The 14,405-nt window shown below is 50.8% G+C and overlaps 1 protein-coding gene across 1 annotated transcript in view; it reads left to right on the top strand.

Annotated features, from left to right (window-relative positions):
- The window catches only part of LOC147717787 (complement factor B-like), a 590,914-nt gene that overhangs the window by 227,396 nt on the left and 349,113 nt on the right, over positions 1 to 14,405 (top strand). Inside the window, exon 10 of the mRNA XM_086924575.1 lies at positions 13,326 to 13,463. Within this exon, the coding sequence (XP_086780701.1) occupies positions 13,326 to 13,463 (138 nt within the window). The remainder of the gene's footprint in view (positions 1 to 13,325; positions 13,464 to 14,405) is intronic.

Genomic DNA, 14,405 nt, shown 5'->3' with positions numbered 1-14,405 from the left:
TTGGGAAGGAAAAAAAGGATAGTTCAAAGGTAGTTTCTTCTTTAGCACAAAGTTTTTAGTATCAAAGCAAATCTTCTTCTTGGCAATGCAGTTCTTAGCAACAGGGTAACCCGCACGGGGGCTACACGACGTTACGGCAAAGTTAATCCAAAGGTTCGGCGTCGACCGCGAGGAGCGCTACGTCAAGCCTGGAGTCACACGGACCCCCAACAACACAGTACCTTAGGAAAATGAAGCACACGATGATCAGCGGCGTCGAGCAATCCGGCGTCGCGTCTTCGGTGTCGATCCGGCCTCAGCAGGCGTCGTCGTTGATGATGCGGTTGCACAGAGTGAGCAGCGCTCACGGCGTCGAAAGGCACACAGGTGATGCGATCAGCAGCGGTGCAGACACGAGGTCCTCTGGAGCTAGAGCCGTACTCCCACTCACTGGCGTTGCTGCTGGCGTCGGTTGGGCCTAGCGTTCGGTTGTCGTGATTGCTGATTCTTTCAGAGGTGCTGGATTCACGGTTCCAGCAAAATAGCACTTTAAGCAGATGAAGTCCTTTAGCCCTGTGACTTCAGCAGGAGACTGGCACTCTTCCAGTCCTTGGAGATTTTCTTAGCAAGCGTGAGAGTACACACACAGTTCCTCTCTCCTGGTTCCTTGGCAAAAATAAAGAAGCACTGCAGGATTCCCCAAACAACAGCACACTGGCAGAAGGGGTAGGCAGTCCTTAGATCAGCAGGCCTCTTGTCCTTGGTTACAGGGTTCCTTGTCAGAAGTGATCTAAATTCTTGGTTCAGGGGTCCTACTTTTATACCCCTTTTCGTCTTTGATCCCTTTGTCCATGCCGGGGGTTTCCCAACATCCTGGGTCCGTTGTGGGTGGAGCCAGGCAGAAGCACCTGGCCTATTCACTGAGCAGGGCTGGGTCCTCAGACGCCCAGCAGGAGGTGGAGCCAGCATTGACACTGGCAGGAGCAGAGCTATCGGCCACCTGGCAGGAGGTGGGGCTAGGATCGTCCATGGCAGGCACAGAGCCATCAGCCGCTTGGCAGGAGGTGGAGCCGGCATTGTATCAGGCAAGGCAGGCTATCAACAACTACTCTCCCCCTACTCTCAACGTAACTGTCCCACTCATCCCACACTGACTCATCCAGACCTGGGGAGCCACCCAGCTCCTGTCACACACACGCAAAACCAGCAGAAACCAGATATGGTTAGACAAGAAAATAGACACCTTCTAAAAGTGCTATTTTCGAACCCAGAGTCCAAAAACCATCCACACCAACGGATGCGTAATTAAACCCCGAGTTCAGGGATACCAAACTCGACATTGCACCATGCTCTCCGAGCCAGCGAGGATCATAGTACTAATAATCCCGGCGGCCCATTCTAATCAATGGAGAGCAGGCTACCTCGCAATAGTGAAGGACCAAGATGGCGGTAATTCACTATCAGGACATGCCAACTTGGTCAGGCGTGTCCTACCTCAGACTTACAATGCACCCTGCCCGAAGGCCTACCATAGGGGCGACTAACATGAAGCCAAGGGAAGGTTTGGAGGGCTGGCAAGGAGGTATACTTGCGCGGCCGGCGTGACAGCACGAGGCTGCACGTGGGTCTCGCAATGACCGACCCGTAGACATTCTTTTACGAGGCCGCTCCTGTGGGTGGCACAACACGTGCTGCAAGCCCACAAGCGGCATTTGCGTTTACAAGCCCCGGCACTCTGGGTGCACTAGACGAGGGACTGATAGTAAACCAAATAAGCCAAACATGGATACAATAGATACATCAATTTAACATAGGGAGCACTTGCGCTATGGCACTGATCAGCAGTGACACGGCGCCCAAAGCATATACCAGCAAAACATCGTAAAACAGTAGAGGCAAAACAGAAAAAATGGAGGAGAGACTCAAGCCAATGATGTCAGGTCTAACACGTGTCCCCTCCAGCTGAAATGTGGGGAGAACTACCCTTGACCTAGGGAGTTCTCTTCACTAAGGCGGAAAAATCTGGACAGACCATCAGCATTGGCGTGATCTGTACCAGGGCGGTGTTCCACCGTAAAGTCCATCCCCTGGAGAGAAATGGACCACCTCAACAGTTTCGGATTCTCACCCCTCATCTGCATCAACCATCTGAGGGGCCTGTGGTCTGTCTGAACCCGGAAGTGAGTCCCAAACAGGTAGGGTCTTAGCTTCTTCAGCGCCCAGATCACAGCAAATGCTTCTCTCTCTATCGCACTCCACCTCGTTTCCCTAATGAATTCTTTTGAAAAGTCGGGTGCCTGGAGTATAGGTGCTGTGCACATTGCAGTTTTCAGGGTGTCAAAGGCTGTTTGACAGGCATCAGTCCAGATCACGTTTCGTGGCTGCTTCCTGGAAGTCAGCGACGTCAAGGGGTGCACGATGTTACCGTAATCCTTGACAAACCTCCTGTAGTAACCCGTGAGTCCTAGGAAGGCTCTCACCTGAGTTTGGGTTTTGGGCGGCGCCCAAGCCAGGATGGTATCAATCTTGGGTTGCAGGGGGGCAACCTTACCGCTCCCTACTTGGTGCCCCAAGTACACCACCGAACCCTGCCCAATCTGGCACTTACTGGCTTTGATTGTGAGGCCTGCTCCGCGCAGGGCCAACAACACTTCCTGGAGGTGGCGCAAGTGTTCCTCCCAGCTGGCGCTGAACACTGCGATGTCGTCCAGGTAGGCGGCACTGAAATCCTCCAGTCCAGCCAAGACCTGGTTGACCAACCTCTGGAAGGTGGCAGGGGCATTCTTCATCCCAAAGGGCATCACCCGGAACTGGTATAGCCCATCTGGTGTGGAGAATGCTGACCTCTCCTGAGGAAATATAAATTTTTGGTCAAGTTATGTTCCCTATCGTGTACCCCACCGTCTCCATGTACGAGTTAAAGTGCATGTAACTTCCCTCCTGTGCCAGCTATGAAGACGCAAATACATTTGCGTCCAACGTTAACATGTCCTCTTTCAAACCCACCCTGAATGGGTTGAATAGTCCGTTCCTAAGTATGCCATGCCAACGTCTTTTTGTAGTGTACGTTACATGTTTTTCAGCTCTGGCAAAGTAGGCCCTGAATTTCTGCCATCGAGCCTTTTATCTGCCTTCTGACTCAGAAAGCCTCAGCCCAGGCTGCCCCCGTACCTGTGAACTCTGCCTTACTTCCAGCGCGGCCCACCACGCTCAGCTCAGCCTGCTGCCTGCCAAGACTGACTACAACCTTCGAGTTATCTGTTCCGCTCCTCGAAAATACATTCCTGCCTACTAGTTTCAGTAAACATCCCCCAGCTGCAGAGCCGAAGGGCCGGCCTGTCTCCGTGCAAGTAATTCATAGCCTCTGTTACCATGCTCCCATGGAAGGCCCATGCCCCCACGCTTCTCATGCAGACACTCAGGCGCTTATACACGCACTCACAGTCAGTATAGAATAGCTTCTGCCCCAGAGACCTTTCCGCTCAGATAGCTCAGTTCCTAAACATCAGATATCAGATATGATAGAAGCACAAGTTGATCTGACATGCCAGACTTCTGTCTCTTTCCGTCAGTGTAAATGTCAAGCCCCCTGCACCCTCCAGTTTCACGCCAATCACACGTCATGCAGCTGCGCGCGCATCCAAGCTTCCGATTTCTGCTGACATTGCAACATTTCTGTTTAGTGCCACCCACATGTGACACCTGCCTGTGACGTTTCTAGAACACACCTCCAATTACGCCTAGTCCACGCCTCTGATTACGTACTAGTAACACGTGGATGCTGTTATCTTGTCTCCTCTCAGCTGTTACGCCTACTATATTGCTTTCTATGATGTAAATTAAGTATATAAGCTATGTACTGTCAATAAAATATGGCTCTATCCCTTCCTGAACCCTGTGTGGTTGCAGGAACCCGATACCCAGTTCCGGAACGATTCCTTTTTAAGGAATAAAACCCCTAAGAACTCTAACACCACGGACTCTGTTTTCTTTCTTTCCGATTGAGTTATTATTGATTAAGTACTTACCTGCATAGAAATTAAGATGGTAAATTAAATATTTACGACACTCCTTTGCCCCATCAGTCAAGGCGATCTGCCAGTACCCAGACGTTAAATCAAACGTACTAAGGTATCGGGCAGCCCCCAACCGATCGATGAGCTCATCAGCTCTGGGGATGGGGTGCGCGTCAGTCTTCGTGACCGAATTGAGCCCTCGGTAATCCACGCAGAACCGGAGTTCCGGTGAAGCACCAGGCGCTGCAGCCTTCGGGACCAAGACCACTGGGCTGGCCCAAGGACTGCTAGAGGACTCAATCACCCCTAACGCGAACATCTTGGAGACCTCCTCCTTAATGTACGCTCTGACCTTGTCAGTCACCCTGTAAGCCTTGTGCTTCACAGGAGGGCTGTCTCCGGTGTCAACGTCATGGACACACCAATGCGTGACACCCGGAACCAAGGAAAACAGATCCGGGAATTGTCCCAACAGTTGGCGACAATCCTGTTTCTGCTCAAGGGTCAGTGTGTCAGAGAGGACCACACCATCCACCGACCCATCTTGCTCTTTAGCACACAGGAGGTCAGGAAGAGGCTCACTCTCCTCCTCCGTTCCATCATCTGTAGCTAGGAGCATGCCCACTTCGGACCTTTCTAAGTGGGGCTTCAAGCGGTTGATATGCAGGACCCGCAAGGGGTTCCTGGGAGATTTCAAGTCCACCAGGTAGGTGACATCGCTCTTCTTCTCCACAACCTTAAACGGTCCAGTCCACCTGTCCTTGAGCGCACAAGGTTCCACAGGGGACATGACCCACACTTCCTGACCAGGCTGAAGCTCTACCAGAGTGGCATTCCGGTCGTACCAACGCTTCATCTCCTCCTGGCTGGCCTCCAGATTTGCCTGAGCAAGTTCTCTGAAGCGCCGAGTCTGGTTCCGAAAGGCCACCATGTAGCTGTATACATCCTGGGGAGGTTTCCTGGGAGATTGCTCCCAGCCTTCCTTGACCAGACTCAAAGGCCCTCTTACCGGGTGACCGTATAAGAGCTCAAAGGGGCTGAACCCTAGAGACTTCTGCGGTATCTCACGGTAAGCAAACAACAGGCATGGCAAGAGGACGTCCCATTTCCGCCTCATTGGTTCTTCAAGACCCATAATCATGCCTTTCAGGGTCCGGTTGAATCTCTCAACCAGCCCATTTCCTTGAGGATGGTAAGGAGTGGTGAACTTGTAGGTTACCCCACACTCCTTCCATAGAGACTTCATATAGTTCGAAATGAAGTTGGTGCCTCGGTCCGACACCACCTCTCTGGGGAACCCCATCCGGGAGAAAACACCCATCAGTGCCCGTCCCACCACGGGGGCCGTCACTGTTCTAAGAGGGATGGCTTCCGGGTACCTCGTGGCATGGTCCACCAAGACCAGGATGAACCTGTTGCCCAGGGCTGTCTTGGGGTCCAGGGGCCCAACAATGTCAATACCCACCCGGTCAAAGGGGGTACTGACCACTGGAAAAGGTTGGAGGGGATCCTTCCGCTTCCTTCCGCTCTTCCCACTTGCCTGGCAAGTGTGACAAGTCTTGCAGTGGATGTCTACATCCCTCGCATCTGAGGCCAATAAAAATGGGTGACAAGCCTGTCATAGGTCTTGTCCTGCCCCAGATGTCCAGCTAACGGAACGTCATGAGCCAAACCCAGTAGGAAGGCTCTGAAGCGCTGGGGTACCACCAGCACACGGGCTGACCCAGGCTCAGCAGCCTTAGGCTCGCTATACAGGAGGTCGTTCTCCCAGTACACAAAATGTGACCCTGACTGATCACCTGAGGATTGGGCTGAGGCCTGCTGCCTCATGCCCACAAGAGAAGGGCACACTTTCTGTTCCGCACAGAATTCCTCCCTGGAGGGACCACCATCCTGCTGCCAATGGGTCAGCTCGGGCAGATCTCCCAGTTCGGCAATTTGTTCCCCTGTGGGCTCCAGGGCATCCCCCTCGGGGTCTACCTCCTTCTGGACCACGGGAACTACGGGGGCCGGTTTCCCGCGCCTCCTGCCTCTTCTCTTCACAGCTGGGTCCTGGGCCGTACTTTCAGGCTCCGGGACCCCATCAACACCTTTACTCGCTGTCATGGATCGAGTGGTTGCACACACCCACTCTGGCACGCCCAACATTTTCAAGTGCGCCTCCCTCTCCACCTTAGCCCAAGGGGAGTCTTCCAAATCATTGCCCAGGAGACAATCGACGGGCATGGCGGGCCTCACAGCAACCTGAAGAGGACCTGAAACTCCCCCCCATTCAAAGGAAACCTGAGCCACCTCACACTCTTTCTCGGAGTTGTCGGCAGCTATCACGGGGTAGAATGCGTGGGGAACCACCTGCTCTCTAGACACCAAGTGACACTTGACAGCTGTCACACTCGCTCCGGTGTCTCTGAGAGCTTCCACTCTATGGCCATTAATGGTCACCCACTGCCTATATTTACTAGTGTTACTAGGCAGAGGGGGTGGAGGGACCATTTGCATGTCTCCTAGCGAGACCAGGGACATTTCTGCGGGACCCCTCCCACCATGGACAACCATCTTCTCCCCCCCCCAGGGCTACACTCGCCAACTGACGGGGGGGGTGCACGCGGCGGTGCATTCGAATCCTTTTTGGGGCACTGGGGGTCATAAAACCGGTGTCCCACCTGCCCACAACCGTAGCAGGTTAGGGGGCCCCTATGAACAGGTTTACCCGTCGGGGCCCCTGGCTTCTTCTCAGGGGGAGGCTGGGAACCTTTCCCTTGGTTCCCTTGGGGATTACTTTGGGGCCCTTTCTGAGACTCCTTCTGTTTTCCCTTGTCCCCCCCACTCTTCTGCTGGGGACCCTGCCCACCTTTGGCTGAGTCTCCCACTGGACCCTTGTGGGCCCTGGTACTGACCCAGCGGTCCGCCTCCTCAGCAAGTTTTCTAGGGTTAGATATCTTGCTATCAATCAGGTGCTGGCGCAGCTCTGGAAAACAGTTATTAGACAAGTGCTCCCAAGCAAACAAATCATAAAGAGCTTCATAACTTTCCACTTTGCTGCCCTTTACCCAACCATCCATGGCTCTGCAAAAATAAGACACATATTCAACCCACGTCGTACCAGGCAACTTCTTACATTCTCTAAAAGCTTGTCTGTACTTCTCGGGGGTTAAGCCATACCGCAACATTAAAGCATCTTTCATATGAGCATACGACATCCTATCCGCAACAGGCATGTCTAACAGGGTATCTCTTCCCTCATTCACAAAGCGACCCCACAACCCCGCTCCCCAATCCTTCTCAGGGACCCGGTGGGCCAACAATGCTAACTCATATGCTTTAAACCATTGACCAATATCTTCATTCCTATTGTAATCTTTGATCACATCTTTCGGGAAGTAAAACTTACTTTCTGCAGGCTCGGATGGAATGCTGCCACCAGAGGGATTCAATTCTAACTTTTTAGCTTGGATATCCAGCTCCCTCAACCTGGCTTCACGCTCCAAAGCTAACTTCTCTCGTTCAAACTCTAGCTTTTTGATCTCCAAATCAGCTTCCCTTCTACCTCTTGCATTTTCTAACTCCAACTGCCCATTTATCTTTAGCCTTGCCATCTCCATGTTGTAAGCTCGCTCTTTCGCCCTTTCTTCTCTTTCTTCAGGGGAAAGACCTTTGGAGGAAACACTGCTTCCGGGAGAGGGCACAGGTCCATTCACTGGCACCTCCTCATCCCCTTCCTCTGTGGGTACCACCACCACATCAGAGGGATTTCTGGACTCCCACCAGGCCTGCAATGCTTTATAAAAATCATCTTTTCTTGAGAGGCCTGTGGTAGGAACTTTAAACTGGTCGCAAAAGTGTTTCAGCTCATCTTTCTTGTATTTCTTAAGCTTGCTCCTCTCGAACTCCTCCACAACAACGATAGCAGGGGCAGTGACTCCGTTGTCACTCATGGTTAAAACTGGCAGTGTTCAAAAAATCAAGTTTCAAGAAAGCGGAGAACAAAAATAGGATCCTCCCCAATTAGATTGTGACTGCGTTATGGTCTGCTTTCACTATGTAACGCACACGAATCACTGTACATGGGTCATAAGTGCAAAGTCCAAAATCCTCACCGCTGACCCACCAATGTTAGAACCGGCTGTCTCTAGTTGGCAGAGGTATACACTTCTGACAAATAGGGACACTCCTTTTCTAGTCAGGGCAAGGGGATCACACCCTTTGATAACCCCTGCTCACCCCCTTGGTAGCTTGGCAGAGCAGAACAGGCTTATCTCAGAGGCTGTGGTTAAGCAACTATGACCACATACAGTAATACCGTGAATGCACTACAAATGGACACGACACAGTAGTATTATAAAAATAAGAATTTTTATATAAGGCTTAGCACAAGACCAAAATAACGACAAACTGTACACAATCGGAATAAATACGTTGGGAAGGAAAAAAGGATAGTTCAAAGGTAGTTTCTTCTTTAGCACAAAGTTTTTAGTATCAAAGCAAATCTTCTTCTTGGCAATGCAGTTCTTAGCAACAGGGTAACCCGCACGGGGGCTACACGACGTTACGGCAAAGTTAATCCAAAGGTTCGGCGTCGACCGCGAGGAGCGCTACGTCAAGCCTGGAGTCACACGGACCCCCAACAACACAGTACCTTAGGAAAATGAAGCACACGATGATCAGCGGCGTCGAGCAATCCGGCGTCGCGTCTTCGGTGTCGATCCGGCCTCAGCAGGCGTCGTCGTTGATGATGCGGTTGCACAGAGTGAGCAGCGCTCACGGCGTCGAAGGGCACACAGGTGATGCGATCAGCAGCGGTGCAGACACGAGGTCCACTGGAGCTAGAGCCGTACTCCCACTCACTGGCGTTGCTGCTGGCGTCGGTTGGGCCTAGCGTTCGGTTGTCGTGATTGATGATTCTTTCAGAGGTGCTGGATTCACGGTTCTAGCAAAATAGCACTTTAAGCAGATGAAGTCCTTTAGCCCTGTGACTTCAGCAGGAGACTGGCACTCTTCCAGTCCTTGGAGATTTTCTTAGCAAGCGTGAGAGTACACACACAGTTCCTCTCTCCTGGTTCCTTGGCAAAAATAAAGAAGCACTGCAGGATTCCCCCAACAACAGCACACTGGCAGAAGGGGTAGGCAGTCCTTAGATCAGCAGGCCTCTTGTCCTTGGTTACAGGGTTCCTTGTCAGAAGTGATCTAAATTCTTGGTTCAGGGGTCCTACTTTTATACCCCTTTTCGTCTTTGATCCCTTTGTCCATGCCGGGGGTTTCCCAACATCCTGGGTCCGTTGTGGGTGGAGCCAGGCAGAAGCACCTGGCCTATTCACTGAGCAGGGCTGGGTCCTCAGACGCCCAGCAGGAGGTGGAGCCAGCATTGACACTGGCAGGAGCAGAGCTATCGGCCACCTGGCAGGAGGTGGGGCTAGGATCGTCCATGGCAGGCACAGAGCCATCAGCCGCTTGGCAGGAGGTGGAGCCGGCATTGTATCAGGCAAGGCAGGCTATCAACAACTACTCTCCCCCTACTCTCAACGTAACTGTCCCACTCATCCCACACTGACTCATCCAGACCTGGGGAGCCACCCAGCTCCTGTCACACACACGCAAAACCAGCAGAAACCAGATATGGTTAGACAAGAAAATAGACACCTTCTAAAAGTGCTATTTTCGAACCCAGAGTCCAAAAACCATCCACACCAACGGATGCGTAATTAAACCCCGAGTTCAGGGATACCAAACTCGACATTGCACCATGCTCTCCGAGCCAGCGAGGATCATAGTACTAATAATCCCGGCGGCCCATTCTAATCAATGGAGAGCAGGCTACCTCGCAATAGTGAAGGACCAAGATGGCGGTAATTCACTATCAGGACATGCCAACTTGGTCAGGCGTGTCCTACCTCAGACTTACAATGCACCCTGCCCGAAGGCCTACCATAGGGGCGACTAACATGAAGCCAAGGGAAGGTTTGGAGGGCTGGCAAGTAGGTATACTTGCGCGGCCGGCGTGACAGCACGAGGCTGCACGTGGGTCTCGCAATGACCGACCCGTAGACATTCTTTTACGAGGCCGCTCCTGTGGGTGGCACAACACGTGCTGCAAGCCCACAAGCGGCATTTGCGTTTACAAGCCCCGGCACTCTGGGTGCACTAGACGAGGGACTGATAGTAAACCAAATAAGCCAAACATGGATACAATAGATATATCAATTTAACATAGGGAGCACTTGCGCTATGGCACTGATCAGCAGTGACACGGCGCCCAAAGCATATACCAGCAAAACATCGTAAAACAGTAGAGGCAAAACAGAAAAAATGGAGGAGAGACTCAAGCCAATGATGTCAGGTCTAACACCTGCCATCTCTAGCGAGGCGTCTCGGGTGTTGCTGGCCAGCCTTAAATCAGGCTCACCACTTGACCCCTGCCCTGCCAAATTTCTGGCCGGGATGGCGGCGGTGGTGAACCCCCTGGTCAATCCCATCCTCAATGCCTCCCTGAGGGAGGGGAGTGTCCCTCGCACCTGGAAAAGGGTGATGGTAATCCCCCTCCTGAAAAAGCCTGGTCTTAACGCCGAGGTAATGGCCAATTACAGGCCAATTTCACTTCTCCCGACTCTGACCAAGATCACTGAGAAACATGTCCATGGCGTCTTGTCGAGCTTTTTAGAAGACAACAATCTGCTCCATCCATCCCAATCCGGATTCCGTCCTAATTTTAGCACGGAAACGGCGTTGTTGGAGGTCTCTGAGATCATCAGGGAGACCTTGGATGTTGGTGGCAAGGCCATGCTAGTCATGTTGGACCTGTCGGCGGCCTTTGACACCGTCCCCCATGCGGCGCTCCTCGCCAGGCTTTTTGACATCGGCCTTAGGGGGACGGTGTTTAAATGGTTTACATCTTTCCTTGAAGGCCGCCGCCAGACGATCTGGGTTTCCCAGAGCTCCGCCGAGATGCCGCCATTGGGAGTCGGGGTTCCACAGGGCTCTGTGTTGAGCTCATCGTTGTTCAACATCTTCATGACCCCTCTGGCGGCGGCGGTGGAGGCGTATGGGGCCAAGTTCGTGTCCTACGCCGACGCCACGCAACTCCTCTTCACGTGCGGTAAAGATCAGGCATGGGACGGAGAGAATATTCGGGGCTGTCTGGGAACGGTCTTCGACTGGTTCCAGCAGAACAGTCTAAAAGCCACCTCCAGTAAGTCGGAGGTCCTATTCTTTGGCTGTGCCTCCGACCCTGAGTGGCGGCAATGGTGGCCGCCTAACATGTGTCCTCCCGCACAATCATCATTGGTGGCTAAAAACCTTGGTGTTAAGCTGGACAACAAGCTTTCATTGAGAACTCATGTCCTCGGCCTGGCCGGCACCTGTTTCGGCATTTTAAGGATGCTCCGCAAGTTCCTTTCATTGCTGTCTGTGGAGCACAGACGGATTACTGTGCAAGCGCTTATCGGATCCAGGTTGGATTACGCTAATGCTCTCTTTCTTGGCCTCCCTGACTATTTGGTCCAGCGCCTGCAGGTGGTACAAAACTCGGCTGCCCGCGCCATCTATGGCCTACATAGGCGAGCACGCGCCTCTGGGTTGCTGCAGACGCTCCATTGGCTGCCAATCCAGAAACGGATTATGTTCAAATCCTTGACGCTGATGCACAAAGCATTGCATGGCACTGGCGCCGGGTACCTGCAGCGGAGGCTGGCGTTTTATCGTCCAGCCCGCTCTCTCCGGTCTGAATCTCTCTTCACTGCGGTGGTTCCGCGTGTGAGGAAGGCCCGCACCGGGGGGCGCTCTTTCAGCTACAAGGCACCCCAGCTGTGGAATTCTCTCCCACTGGCGCTACGGAGCACCTCCAAACTGCTTCAGTTCAGGAAGAGCCTGAAGACCTGGCTTTTTAATCTTTAATTTTTTTTCTGGTGGACCTTTTCTCTTTCCTGCTTATTTGTTTTTTCCTGTTATGTTGTTATACACTGAGCTGCCTGTGGAAAGCGCCGGGACACTCTTTTAGAGTAGCCGTGCGCTATACAAACCTATAATAACATAACATAACATAACATAGACTGTGGACAACATATAGGGCCCACTGGACCCCTTCCAAACTCCTTAAACTGGGTCTCTGCTACTCGGACACTTGCTAGAGATACCGAAAAGATTGGGGGTTCTTCAACACATGCTTCTCTATTGTACATTCTCTAATAAATTCTGGTCTGAGATCAGTGAAACTATATCCCAGATTCTGCTTATCAATCGGACACCCAATCTTGCCTCTAAAGCACTGGGTGCTCCCCCTTCACAAAAAACTCACTGCCTGAATGAAGAAGAACGTATATTATGGGACATGCTAATCTCAACTGGCCTGAAATCCATCATATCAGAATGTAAGGACCTCTCCTAATTAGCATCCCATACTTGGTGGGCGTGAGTCCAATACACCAGGAGAGCGGACTATCCCTTAAACAACTACATGAAAACCTCATCAAAGAAAAAACAAAAAATCTGGTCAAGACTAGATTCATGCATTAATGACCAGGCACCCCTGTCATGCCCAGCAAATGGCAGTTACCTCAGCTCTTTTCTAATGTGCAAGTAAAGGGATTCTAATATAGAGAATAATTATCTTTGTCCCTTCCATTGGGGAGGAGGAAGGGTTGCTTACGAATTCATTTAAGATTCCTCGGAAGGAGAACTAGGATTACAGGAAAGAAACCTTTCCTTCTCCTTCAGGGGATCTTCATTGATAATCATGAGCACTGAATAGACCAGCAAACCCATCTCTAAAAAAGCCAATTGAAGAGTATATACCCTTCCAGATCCTGGAGTAAGGCTTGGTTGCTCAAGACCAGCGTAAAGGAGACAATTGCATCAAGAAAAGGTCTTTCCCAACACATATGCTGAAAGTATCTTTGAGATCCAAATGATGAACAAACTCATTATTGATGACTCTCACCCATTTTTATGTTTTCTCCCATTTTCTTTGGATATGTCTGTGATTCCTCTTTCTGTATATGTTTTTCTCCTGTGTTTGTTCATTGGTCTATATTTCTTTTTTCTCTTTGCCTGTATCCTTTCTTTGTCTATATGTTCATCTCTCCTCTTTCTCTATATGATTTTCTCCCCTTTCTATCCATAGGTCTATTTTCTATTTTTCTCATTATCTGTCTCTCTTCTTTGTATATGTCTCTTTCTCTTTGTGGGTGCCTCTCTCTTTCTGTTTCCCTGTCTTCCCTCTTTCTGTCGCTTGCCCCCATTTTTATGTATGCCAATCTTTCCATATTTCCATATATGTAAACAGCTTTCAAATGAAACATCAAAAACATCCCTTGAATACCTGCACTGTCTTTACCCTAGATGTGTATGTGTTTGGCCTGAGTGATGATGTAAGCGATGAAGAGATCAATGGGCTAGCTTCTAAAAAGCCGAAAGAGATTCACGTCTTCAAACTGATTGACATAGAAGATCTCCAGAAGACCTTTAATGCCATGATAGGTAAGCTTTTAATTCCTTCATGAAGAGGGGAATGATGAGAAGGGGACTCAAATGAGGTGAGTGAACTATTGGACAGGCATTGTTGGCCTTTCATGCACTACAAAGCACACTGCTCTGTGGAATTCGGAAAGACAGGAGAGATGCAACGTCCTGGTAATTTGAGATCTGACAGACAAATACATACATTGTGTTAAGAGGACCCAATAAGCCAGTGACAAAAACTGTAAATATTAAAACATCTTCACATTTTGTCTCTAGTATATTCACTTTAAAACATGTCTACAGGTATGATGAACTGAGTAAAGTTATTGAGCAGAAATAAAGGACAAGTTCTGAGGAAAAAGGTATCAATATGGAAGCAGTGTACAACTGCAGACAGCCTGGTTTCCACTCACCCTTCTTGACAATGTGACGGCTACTAATAATGATACCCTTTATGCATGTATTTATTTAAAGCAATTTTATAAGTTTTAATGAAGGGCCCATCAGTTTGGGACAGACTGCATTCAATCCATGTACTTCTGACATCACCAGTGGGGAGAGGTTGGAGTTAGCTTAAGTTAATAGAGATATGAGGGCTTATCTTTAGTTATTGGAGGTCTGAAGGGGCTAGCTTCAGTTAACAGAAAGATATGATAATTTGGCTTCTGTTAATGGAGGAAGACGAGGAGCTACGCTACGCTACTGCCGCTGCTGCGAGCCGTTTGGGATCCGTGGGAGCCGTGTTGGAAGCTGCCGCCGTGAGTCACGAGCTAAGAGCCGATCACTGAGCTCTGAGAAAAAAACTAAATTGAGCTTGGCCGAGCCGGTGGAGCTTGCCGAGCTTGCCGAGTTGCTGCACTGCCGCCGGCACCAAACACCAAACACCGGGCTGCCGCATTGAGCCATTGAGTCGGAGAGGAGCCCTGACGTTTGTGGCACTTAGAGGAGCGCGGCTGTTAC

Source organism: Lissotriton vulgaris, chromosome 5 (assembly GCF_964263255.1).
Source record: "Lissotriton vulgaris chromosome 5, aLisVul1.2, whole genome shotgun sequence".
In the NCBI taxonomy this organism is placed as follows: Eukaryota; Metazoa; Chordata; class Amphibia; order Caudata; family Salamandridae; genus Lissotriton; species Lissotriton vulgaris.
The sequence above is the reverse complement of the archived record's forward strand: the minus strand, read 5'-3'. Positions and strand labels throughout refer to the sequence as shown.